General features: G+C 32.4%; 1 protein-coding gene across 11 annotated transcripts in view; it reads right to left on the bottom strand.

Moving 5' to 3' along the window:
• Window positions 1-213: 213 nt before the first annotated feature.
• The window catches only part of Uchl5 (ubiquitin C-terminal hydrolase L5), a 35,937-nt gene continuing 23,558 nt past the window's right edge, over window positions 214-12,592 (bottom strand). For 2 of the 11 annotated variants that reach the window (NM_001429622.1, NM_001393849.1), the window contains exons 5-11: window positions 12,493-12,554; window positions 12,230-12,360; window positions 10,031-10,094; window positions 8,441-8,543; window positions 7,265-7,378; window positions 5,122-5,220; window positions 214-830 (exon numbers count right to left, since the gene is read on the bottom strand). In NM_001429622.1, the coding sequence (NP_001416551.1) occupies window positions 786-830; window positions 5,122-5,220; window positions 7,265-7,378; window positions 8,441-8,543; window positions 10,031-10,094; window positions 12,230-12,360; window positions 12,493-12,554 (618 nt within the window). In that variant the 3' untranslated portion in view covers window positions 214-785. Of the gene's footprint in view, window positions 831-4,349; window positions 4,500-5,121; window positions 5,221-7,264; window positions 7,379-8,440; window positions 8,544-10,030; window positions 10,095-12,229; window positions 12,361-12,492; window positions 12,555-12,592 lie in introns of all 11 variants that reach the window. The other 9 variants (NM_001429623.1, NM_001393850.1, NR_172020.1 and 6 more) reach the window with 8 other exon arrangements.

Raw genomic sequence — 12,592 nt, 5'->3', positions numbered from 1 at the left:
CTGCTATCTTTAAAAGAATCAGGTAACAAACTGTTAAACCCTTAATTTTTAATGAACACCCAGAACAGTATCTTGAAAACCAGGTTGTCAAAAAACTCTCAAGATTTACTTGTTCAACCTTCAGTTTTGTTTCAAAGCAAAAAATATCCAGACCTTTCTAGAATAATCCTACAATATATAAACAAACAATCCCAACAAGCGAAGAAAGTTTGCTAAAGTATAATTGGGATATTTATTGTCATCTTTACAGAGAGCAATGTAAATCATCAGAAATTGTATCAGTCTTTCCAAATGACTGGCCTTAAAAAATCAAGTTGGTATAAGATAAAATTCAGTTTTAAGATCTGTAAAACACACAGTGACAAAAAATGCTAATTATTTTTGCCACAATTGGAAACAGATGACCAACCTTAAGAAAGATCTGACATTCATAAATTGAATATATTAAGCAAACAAATAAAAGTATTAATCAGACCAACTACAGATGAAACATATTATCTGTATTTTCCAGGTTCATTACTCTAGCTGCATTTCTAGATACCAAGAACTCTCAGATCCAGAACTGAATAATGAAATTTGGCCAGCACTTTTTATGTCACTTTTATTTAATATGCACTACATACACATGATGCAGGTAAGGAAAGAGTTTTAACTCCATGCATAAAGACAGACTGGTACTATGCCAAACGTGCACTGAGTCAATTAGGATGTTGTTCAAAGTTTCTTTTATTTAATGGTGTCCATGAAATTAAGTGCAGCAGTGTACACATGTCCAAATATCCTCTTCACTTAGTTTCCTGAGCTTTCTTTGCATTCTGTTTTTCTTTTGCCTAAAAATTAAAGATAGCATATTACTTCTCAAAGATTGTTTTAGATCATACTAAAGTAAAATGTATCCAAAGGTATCACAAGGGATAAGGCTTATACATCATTCAAGCTACTAGAGCCTGTGTGGTAGGACTGGGCATGGTGATGTAAGAGAGCGGCTGGCCTGGCAACATAGAAAGGAAAGAGATTAACGAATAAACAAATGAACAAGTACTGAGATACCCGAGTTCTGAGACACTGAGAGCATGGCAGTTTCTAACTTGAGACTTGCAACTTCTGCTGAATCCTAAAGTTATCTTCCCTCAGTAGAGGTGATCATTTTTGGTTTACAGAAGATCAAATGTACTGATTATAGTAATTAAAATATACTCATTCTATAAGCCAAACAACCACAATAATTCTAAAAGTATATATTATTTGTCTATTTCTTACTCAAACTATTTCTAATAAATTCTTTATGCTTTCATTATATTGAAGTAAATGAATTTAACAGTTTTGATGAACTTAATATCACTAAAAGCATACATGCATATATACATACATATATATATAAATCAGTAGTCTCAGTAAATTTATTAAACCTAAATGTTTTCCATATGTCATTTAATTTAATAGTTACAGTATTAAATACAGTAATTCTATTCGTTAGTAAAGTAACCAAAGTAAAGATATTATCAAAGCAGCCCAAGGCTCACAGATATTATCAAAGTGGACCAAAGCCACACAGTTAACATACAGTGAAGTTTCAATAGACGTCAAAGACACATGTTCTCAAGCAGTGCTTTTCAATATGTATGCCAACTGGGGTCCCTATTTAAATGTAGATGATTCAGTAATAAAACAAATTCTCATGTGATACCAATTCTGCTGGTCTTTGAAAACGAACCATAAATAAGAATTCTGTATTATACAATCAAAAAATAGAATAACTAAAATTAGTACAACTTTTTATGATGCGTTAGGTACTATCATGCAGCAATATGATAAAACTGAGAGCTAAGCATTAGACTTAATGGATGTGGTGGCACAGGCCTATAATCTAGCTACTTGGGAGGCTGAGATGGAATGGCTAGTTCAAGACCAGCTGGATAAAATGGATAAAGATAGCTGGGTACAGCTCAGTGGTAGCCTGAGAAAAGTCCTTGAGTTAAGAATGAGGTGGGAAGGGAATAAACCACAGAAAATCGAGAGCAAATTATTATAAAAACATTTATACATAAAATACAGGCATTATCTAAAATCTAACTACTACACAAAAGTAGCAAAATTAGTTGCCTATATAAACATTTTTAGTTAGTAGAATAATTTGCAATTTAATTTGTATACAAATCCTATACAAAATTTCCTTTCTTTTTCCATTTAGCTTCTTTATTTTTGAGACACAGTTTTACCTTCTAGTCCAACATTGCTCTATACCTCACAACCCTCCTGCCCAGGCCTCCTAAGTGCTCAGATTACAGACACGCAACAGCACCTCTAGCAAAGCTTCCTATACAACTGAATTTCAGTTACAAAGTGAAGAAAGAAAAGTACTTAGTATTTTGTTATTAGTTTCTGAATATAGTTTACAAAATGCTTACTAAAAATAACAAAAAAATTGTGATCATTGTCCCACTTCTTTATTTAAGAGACAGAAGTTTTAAGGAATAACGACTATTATCAATTGAGTCAAAATTCAATTCATTTGGATCCCTTTATCAAATACATTCAGGATTTTACATGAAAGGTACCAGAAGTTTAAAAAGGTGAAATAGACAAGGATTTAGAATTAGGCATACTTGTGTATAGATACATACATATGCTGAAACCAAATTTCTTACAGTATTGTAAGTATAGAAGACTCACAAATGGAATCTTAATCTAGCTAATTTTATGTTTCAGGGAACAGATTTGGTATATGGTACAGTAAGTGTTACAACTATTTTTAGGTTACCTCCTGAGCAATTTATATGCAATGTATTCAACTCTCATAATAAAACCAAAAAAATTTTATTCTATGTCATTAGAGTCACAAGACCAAGAGAAAATTAGTTTTTTTGTTTCTTATTCAATAAAATGAAAGTTTTTTTGCCCCAACTACTTTCACCATTGGCTATATAGACAGCCATGTCGGCCAACTGTAGACAGACCACTAGCACCACTAAGTGGCTCACCATCCCTGCACTGCCCCTCCTATCCCCCTTCACACCACAATAGACAATTCCTTAGAGGGGGCTGGGGGAGCAACCAACAAACTAAGTTCCAAATAGTCCAAATCCCAATCCATATCTAGATTCTATACATAATTTTTCTTGAAAGTATTACAATTAACGAACACCATGATAGCTTTTTATTTTTTATAACTTTAAAATATAATCTATTTTACCTGCTTTTCAATTTGCTTTGCTTATTAAAAGAGTTCCAAAGTGGTATAATAACTTGTTTAGTTGTTTTTCCACAAAAAAAATGACAAAAACACATATGCGCTAAGAAAATTAGAAGTTACTATGTCTAAAATTTTTCACAAGACTCGATGCTGATATTAATCTTAAGATACTACACAGAAGACTCTAATTGTTCCATTCTTTCCAAAACCATGCCACAAATTGGGTGAGTAAATTTATATACCATAATAAAATGTCCGGAATATAATTGCAATTAGATAAATGAGATGAACAATTTAAAACATTTCAATCAAATATGAATTGAAATATCCTCAAAACCTAGAAGTTAGCACTGTACAGGTAGAAAGAATAAACATACACATTGCTTGTATAGTATTACAGATTAAAGATTTCTAAGAACTAGGTAGACTAGACAGTCGATAACCACCTTCCTTAAAAAATTTGCAAACAGAAAGAGCAACAGCGCTAGTGTAACACTAATATTATATATCCATATACTGCCACCATGTGTCCAAGACAGTCTTTGCAAAGGTTACTCTAAGCTCTCAAAATCATCATCTGGGGAACACACTGTCATGGACGATTTTTTTTTCAAAGCACAAAATTTTTCCTAATCGACACAAAAATACTGTATTTTGAAACAAACATTAAAGAATAGTTAGCATTAAATAGAGTGATAATTTGTCCATAGGTTTCCAATCAGAAATTTGTTCAGGATGACTGAATTCTGAATCCATTAGCCTCGACTTCCAAGTACTAGAATTATAGGTATGCACCACCACACTCATCACTACTTAATATTTTTAAAACAGAAATAGTTCATGGTATTTCAAAGAATACTGTATCTAGATATCCTGATAAAAAAAAAATTGAGGATCACAAGGTCCTAGTTGTTAATAAAAGATTGAAAATCAGTTTCTCATCCTGAGAAGCATCAACAGAAGAGTTACCAATCTTCTACAATAAGTTTAAATTTAATGCTAAAAAGTGAGTCATATGTTTCAGGTAATAAGGTAAACACAAATATATTATGAATTCAAATCTCAATATTATTTTGTATTTATAGTATGAAATATCTGGGACAAAAATGTATGTTTGCTTTGTACACTTTAAAATCAATAAGAAAAATATACCTACCATGTATTCTTGTCTTTAAATTAATGGTCCAAATTTTTATTTGCCTAGAAGTGTCTTCTCAAAGTGTTTCTCAAAATGTGGTACACAGATCAGTTGCATTAGAATCACTTGGGAAACTTATTAAAGATTCCTTCCCCTACATGAGAATATCTGGGGAGGGGGCCAGGTAACATGTAATTTAAAGAGCATCCAGAGATGGTCATTTTCAGAAAAGCTGATTTACAATATAAACGTATAAACAATTTAACTGTAATTCATTTATTCCTTGAATATTTTATTAAGTGCTTAACACTGAAGAATAAATCTTAGAAATCAGAATTTTCCATTTAATTTGTTAGTTACCCTGCAGCGGGAAGGATTCTAGATTAGGAATAAGAAACCTATTTGCTAACCAAACTATTCTTTTATCCCCATCAATCTCCATTCTAGTTCTAAATCCTGTTATCAATGCAAAATTTTACAAAATTAGCTAAGGAAAAAAACTATTATTTCAGTTATTAACACCGAAAATTTGTTTTTGTTTAAAGAAAGTGTTTTAATACAAAACCACCTGATGTTCTAAACATTAATAATTATGGTCTGATAAAGTAGTGGGACAACACCTGTTTTTGATTTAAAGTGCTAGGGTAGGTTACTTCTCTTAGAATGCAAAACACGAGGCGAAAGAATAAAACTACAAAAGCCCCGGAAACTTAATTTCCATCCATGCTCAAAACAATGTACCTGGGGGAGAACCTAGTCTAGCTTGAGTAGTCACCAATGAAATACTTACCTTTTCCACAAGTGGAATTAACTGCTGGTGTTCTGCTAAGGTCTTTAACAATTCCATAATGAAAGGCAGGTAGTTATGCTTCCTTCTGATATTTTCAATCTGAAAATAAAACACATTTTCTGATTGTATTATCTTTTTGCATCCAATTTAAAATTCCTCATTCTCATAAATAATATTAGAAATAAGATTTGATCCCTCCTGATAATAAAGAATGTAAAACAAACAAATAGCAAGCATTAACTAGCTTAGCAAACTGAAAAGAAGTTTTTTAAAGTCCATTGTGGACAATCTACTTCTGTAGAGAAAAAAAGCCTATTCCAAAGATATTAATAAAAACATAAGCTGTGAAAACAAACTTACCAAGGTCTACAAGATAAACACCCCTGCCACTGTAACTACACAACTACTAAGGACAAGACTAAAAGACCAGCTCAAATTTTTGAAGTTTAATAAATTTTCTTGGAGCCTTTTTTATATCAGTGAGGATAGACGGTTGGGGCAAATCTGTGCTAGTGAACAGTCTCCCAAATGACGTGCTTCTAACCTTCCATGACCACTGAACTATTATATATCCCATCTAGCAGACACTCCACTGACTGTTCCTTCCCATAGTTAAAGCTTTTATCATTTATAAGTCACTTCAACATTTCCTCAAATGAATTTGATTTATCATTTCTTTTAAACTAGGTGTGATTTGTTACATGTTCTGACAATTAAGTCATGGTTAGTTTGTATATTATGTAACAAGGAAAGTAACAGTTGAAGCTGTCATCTCATACTTTCCTGCTGCCAAAATCTTGGCCCTTTCTTTTTCTGCTTTTAAATTAGTCTAAGGAGCCTCATCACCTCTTACCTGATAAAAATCCTACTATAGATTCAGCTGGGGTCCATTTATTTCCTTTCATCTTTAATAGTCATCTGTTGGCTGTTAAGTACATTGTGACATTGTGCTGACACAAGTCAAGCAAAAGTAACAAAAATGCAGTCCTTTCATTTGAGTTTCAAATGAAAAAGAAATCTTGTACAACTATCTCCATGTGACAGATATCCTAAGGTACATAACCACTAGACATCCAATATCTAAGTCCTCCTTCCATTCTCACCTTACTTAACAGACTCTATGAAGGAAGTCAGCAGTTACATAAATGTTTGTTATAACTAATAAGTAAGGATTCTTAAAAACTTTAGAATTTTAAAAGAAAAATCAAGAGACTTTTAAGGCATAGCAATTTGATAAAATTAAGATAAAATATATACTAAGAAATAAAAGACTATAAAAAACACCTGTTAATAGTAGTGTCATATATGTGTGTGTATATGTATATATGTGTGTGTGTATGTATATATAGATATGATATCCATTACTTTGTTACTAACATAAGAAATTAATTTAAAATTTTTAAGTATTATTAGTATTCATGAAACAAATGAGTAATATTCAGAGGAACCAAAATTTTCATATTAATATAATTTCTACTTTAAGTAGAAAGCCTTTTTAAGACTAAGAAGTATTATATAAATTTACCTAGCACTAGAAACAAAAATGTACTTAGCCTGAAAAGGCCTACAACAAGCAGCTAGGCAAGCACCTAGTGCCTTTTAAACAATTTTCAGCCAGTCTGTAGTGCAATGTATCAGTACTCCCAGGAGGTTTTCCACTGGTTCAAGGCTATTATCCTTAGACATAGTTCATTATAGACCAGGCATGACTACATGGCCAGGGCTACATCTCAGACTGTCTCAAAAAACAAAACAACAAAAACAGCAACAAAACCATAATTAACTCACTTTCTACTGCAGAAACTCGGATATTTTACAAAAATGACTATAAGTCTTGATGAAGCACTATACAAGAAGAGTGGGAAGCACAGAAAAGCTCTCAAAGCCTACAGACAAAAGGTCCTGGTTGTCCCCAGTAGTCACAGGTAGAACACCCTGGACATCAGGAAGAATAGTAGGTACAGTGAACTGAGACATCTAACAGTTCATAATAACATTTAAAAAGTGAAACTTTGTCAAGTACCTGATAATCAATACATTATTCTGAAAACGTATCAATGACGGGAAGAAAGCAATCAATTAGCCACCATTCTTTCATCTAAAAATGTACTACAAAATTATAGCCTATTTTTAAAAAACATACCTTATATCTTTTTAACTTTTGTACCTCTTCTTCAATAAGCATCTGGTTTCTGGCAACTTCTGACTGAATAGCACTTAACACAGTACTACCCTGATCTGTATCCATGGGTTCCTCCTTAGGGAAAAAAAAAAGAAACAGTACCCTAATGACTGTGGCTTAAATCCTGCCAACATTTAAATGATTCATATAATTATTTTCAGATTTCAAGTTAATGTTGGCAAGAATATTAGCCCAATAAGAAAAATAAATTAAAGGATAAAAGCCATAAATATACCTTCCATATTTTTCACAGCTTGACTTTCACCTACTACTAATATTATAACATATTATATTACTATAATCTATTAAATTATAAAATAAACTTGCTTAAACTATCTTTAAAATACAATCAAAGGGCGTTTTAAAAGACTTCCTCTACCAATAGCTCTCTTTTCCATCCATATTTATAGTAGTAGAAAGGAAATCATTAAGACTGGTAAAGATTATATGTACATTTACATACACCAAATTAACTCCTTACAGAAATACACTCTTGCTTAACTGTAAGAGAAAATAGCTAAAATAATTCATTACTAACATTTAGTACTTGTTATGTTTAGTACTGTTTAAGTGATATAGAAATTTAATTCTCATGAATCAATTTATTACAGAGGTGAACACTGTAATAGTCATGGTTCATTAAGAAACTGAAAAGTATAAAACTATGTAAAGTATAAAACTATAGAACATAAATTCATAATATTGCCCCTTAGTTAAATCTATTATAAATAAGAAAATCAATTTGTTCCCTGAGAGAATACAGTACCTATGCTAAAATGTTATACTCAAAGGCCAATGGGAATGCAAAGTAGGTTCAATTGGCTAGAGTGTCTCCTGTTCAAGCTTGATGACTTGAGATCAGATAGCCAGAAAAAGCCAGGAATGGCCATACACATGCCTATAACACTGGTGCTGTAGGAATCAAAGTCAGGAAAATTGCTAGGACTTCCTGGCCACTAGCCTAGCTCCAAGTTTAAAGACCCTCCCTCACCAAAAAAAAAAAAAAAAAAAAAAAAAAAAGTGTGAGAGAATAAGATATTAGATATTCTCCTCCAGCTTCTACACATATCTATTCTTTCCAGTTCCTCCCACCCTGTATACACAACCAAGGCTGTATGCATGTATGTATCTACAAACCTCTGCAAGCTGTCTCTGTAACTCTGCTATCTTCTGTTCATATATCATTTTTCTGTCAGATACAATGGCCATTAAATTAAATCGAATTTCTCCTTCACTATACCTGCAAAAAAGATTTTAAAATGTAATAAAAATTATAAAATCATTAGTATTAAGATAACACATTGTGATTACTACATAATGGAATAAGTAAAATTATTAGTAGGCTAATAATAACTGACATTTTTAATAAAGTTTTATATATAAAAGAATATAATGTAGCAAAATATTAAATGTTACCAATTGCAAATAAATTTAAGTGTTCCAAATTACTATGAGTTTTACTTAAGACATTAGAATAACATGTTTTTATCACTCCTTCTTGTAAGAAATAGGACAATTATTACTTAAGTTCTCAGAGAAAAAAATTAAACCAAGACTTTACATTTGTTAGATTCTACTGAGGATACTAAACATTTTTTTCCAAGTCATGATGTAGTTTCTACTGTTGGTAAATGCATTTTAAAACTTTATTTAACTCACAAGTAAATATAAAATATTAATTTTAATGTAATATACCCTGATACCAAAAAAACCCTCATAATAGTATGAACTGCCTTAATCCTTAATATATTTGGAATTACCTATAATACATAAAGGAGACTTAATCTAGATAATAACATACTATAAAACATAGGCCTATATATGTATTTGCTCAAGACTACAAGATATTTCAAAAGGGTCATATAAATCTAGTTATCAGAAAAAACATGGTCAAATATAACTAATGCTTTGAATTACATGAAAATGTTTAAAATTTTCTGGGTCTTTTTTAAACTGAAGGAGTTCTATGTTCCTAATCCTATCAAGTATAACTGAAATTCGTGGAAATAATACATTAAAAGGAAAAAGAAAAAGTGGTTGTCAGGGTAGGAAATTCACTGTAGGTCTGAAGAATCCTAAGGTGAGATAGTTTGCTGGGTCTATCCTGGCTGTGATATTATAGTGTACCTTTTTAAGATTACAAGGCACACATAATCTATCACTTCCTATGACTGAACATGTTTATATAATTATTTCAAAATAACTTCATCTTGGGGTTGGGGATTTAGCTCAGTGGTAGAGCGCTTGCCTAGGAAGCGCAAGGCCCTGGGTTCGGTCCCCAGCTCCGGGGGGGGGGGGGGGGGGGGGGGGACACTTCATCTTGAAAATTCTCAAAACCGAAGCAACAGTCCAAAACTGTCTGTACAAATACTTAGCAACAGTAAGCAGCTCGTTTAGAACTGGTACTGTAGCTCAGTGACAGATCATTTGTCTAGCATACCTGAGGCCCTAAGTTCAAAGCCCTGCACTGCCAAAAAATAAAATGAAAAAACAAACAAAAATCTCCACTTATTGGATGTCAATGCATCTGGTTTGTCATATCATTAAATAAAATTTCTAAATTACATTTTCTCAATACATTAATTCGATCAAGAGAAGGTCAGATGTTTAACACAGAACATTAAAAAGGTAAAACATTTTTTAATTAAAACAAACAAATAAATAAAAAAAATAAAAAAAACCCATAGAAACCAGATTTCTAGATGAATGATATTAGTGGAGCATTACTTTTGAATCCTCTTCTCTATTACTGGCCTCACTGCAGTAATCCAGTCATCCTGATTGCATGCACCTAGAAGGAAATGTTAAACAGTTAAAACAACACCAGAAAAGCCAATATTTACTAACAATCTCTCAAAGTTTGAATCAACAATACTGCCGTTAACTGAGAATGTATTCAAACATTGTAACGGTAACCTACTCTACCTGAAAATAAGCAATACTGACGCAGCCTTGGCAAGGCGCGAACTTTAGGTGTGAGCCACTTATGTCTTGTGGATTCTTCTTTAGTGTAATTATGCTAAGCTTCAATTTTTATTTTCTGATAACAGAAGAATACTATCATTTGTACTGTCATACTATCGTTTAACATCATGTCATGCTATCATGCAACAGACATGTTGGTAGACACTAAAATATTTGAGAAAGCAAGGAATGAATTAGAAAATTAACTCACTTAAATGTACAACAAAAGGTAAGGATAAATATGCTCAGTGATAGAGTGCTTGCCTAACACACTGTAGCCCCGGGGATGTCCAGTCTCTCACTCTCTCTCTTTCCCTCACTCACTGGTCTCCCTCCCTTCTCCCCTTCTGTCACACAAATTCTAAGAAAATTTTTTAGGTTATCATGTTTTATAGATGACAAAGCAAAAGCTAGGGAAAAAAAAAAAAGAAATCAATCCTTACTGTCTGACATTTACAAAAATGTAAAATAAAAAATTGATAAGGAGTAATAGAGCAAAAAAGATCAAAATACATCATATTCATGTATGGAAATGTCATAATGGATTAACTACTTTTTACAATTGCTGTATGTTGGGAAACATTAAAACAAAATTGAAAACCATTTATAATTCAAGGTCATTTAGCCAAAATGCATTAGTCCTCTTTTTCCTAGAAGTCATGTAACAGCTACAAAATGAATGTGGCTACCTGTATTGTTCATTACTTTGTTAATATTTGATAATTATAACTGCTGTCAACAGAAGACAAAAGAAATTAAATTAATTATCAAACCAAGGAAAATCAGCTTCTTAAAAATTATTTTAACAAAGAATATTTTTAAATACAAACCTTCACTAGATGAATTATTAATTATTAATGTGGAAAATGATCAAAATTATGAAATTATAAACAAACAAACCTACTTATTTGTTGTAGTGATGGGGAATGAGCCCAGATCATCGTACATGGTAGAGAGCTCTACCACCAAGATGCATTTCTAGGTTCAATTTTATGTATAAAAGTATAAAATTTAATCAAAAGCATGTATGAAATTCAAATAAAGCAAAGGTTTGCTGGATTACAAACTAATACAACAAAAGAAGAAATTTAATGAAATCACAAAAAAGAATGACAATTCTCTTGTGAAGAACTGGAGTGTAGTTCAGTGACAGAGTCCCTGCCTACCACACTTTATAAGACTGTATGTGCACATGGTGTGTCTGCCCAATGTGTGCATGCTCTGTCTCTCTCCCTGTCTTTCTCTCTGTATCTTGGATGTGTGCATGTTGTCTGTCCTCTCTCTCTCTCTCTCTCTCTCTCTCTCTATCTATCTATCTATCTCTCTATCTCTCTCTCACACACACACACACAAATTTTTAAGCAATTTTTCAGGTTATCATAAAAAGTATGGTTTCTCTGTTATGGCCCTTTTACACATACACACCACACTATGCTTTGTTTCTGTTCACTGCTTTCCCACACCACCCTACTCTATGGCTCCTACCCACTCTGGCTGATTCTCCTCATTTCCTCACTTCTGCTTTCTTATCACAGGTATTCCATGACCCCACTCCCTTAAGACCTTTTCCTCCCTTCTCATGCTTTCCATTGCAAAGCTAAGCATGATGAAATTTCCTGCCGTAATCCCAGAAGAAGATAGACTGAGGTAGGAGGATCAGAAATTCAAGGCAAGTTTACTTAGGTAGAAAGCCAAAGTATCTCAAAATTTATTTATTTTAATTAAAAATAAGCTATGTAATCTGTGTGTTAAAAACAAACTCATAGGCCCAAAATGAATAGTGTTACGTCTTTGCTATATAATCGCATCATTTAATTTCATCAAGCAATCAAGACCATATTATATACTACCTCAAAGTAGCTTTCATCCTCAAAATGTAAGCAGACCTGCAGCTAACATAAAGGAGAATATAAAATCTTTTTTTCCTTATCCAAGTAAATATCAGAACAGAAAACAAATTACCTAAATCAATTGGGCCTTCTCTTAATCCATCTAATTCATACAGTCTTCCATTAACTGGAACATAACTGACAAAGTGAAAAGCATCTTCTTCTTTGGCTGATGTCTTTGTATCAAATTCAAACATCTGCTGTCTACAGAAAAGAGTAAGAGTCAATGAAAAAGCAAATACAACAAAAACAAGAGACAGAAAATGATAAGACAGTCAGAGGAAGATAGACGATAGGCAGACGAACAGACAGACAGACACACATACAGTTCTTTACCTGGCAAAACTGTTGTGCACTTGTCGAATCACATCTGAGTTACTCAATGCCAACCCCTTCATCTAAAACAAATTTGAAAAGTAGCCTATTATAACAAGAA

Source organism: Rattus norvegicus, chromosome 13 (assembly GCF_021556685.1).
Source record: "Rattus norvegicus strain SHRSP/BbbUtx chromosome 13, alternate assembly SHRSP_T2T, whole genome shotgun sequence".
Taxonomy (NCBI): Eukaryota; Metazoa; Chordata; class Mammalia; order Rodentia; family Muridae; genus Rattus; species Rattus norvegicus.
This window is presented reverse-complemented; position numbering and strand designations above follow the sequence as displayed.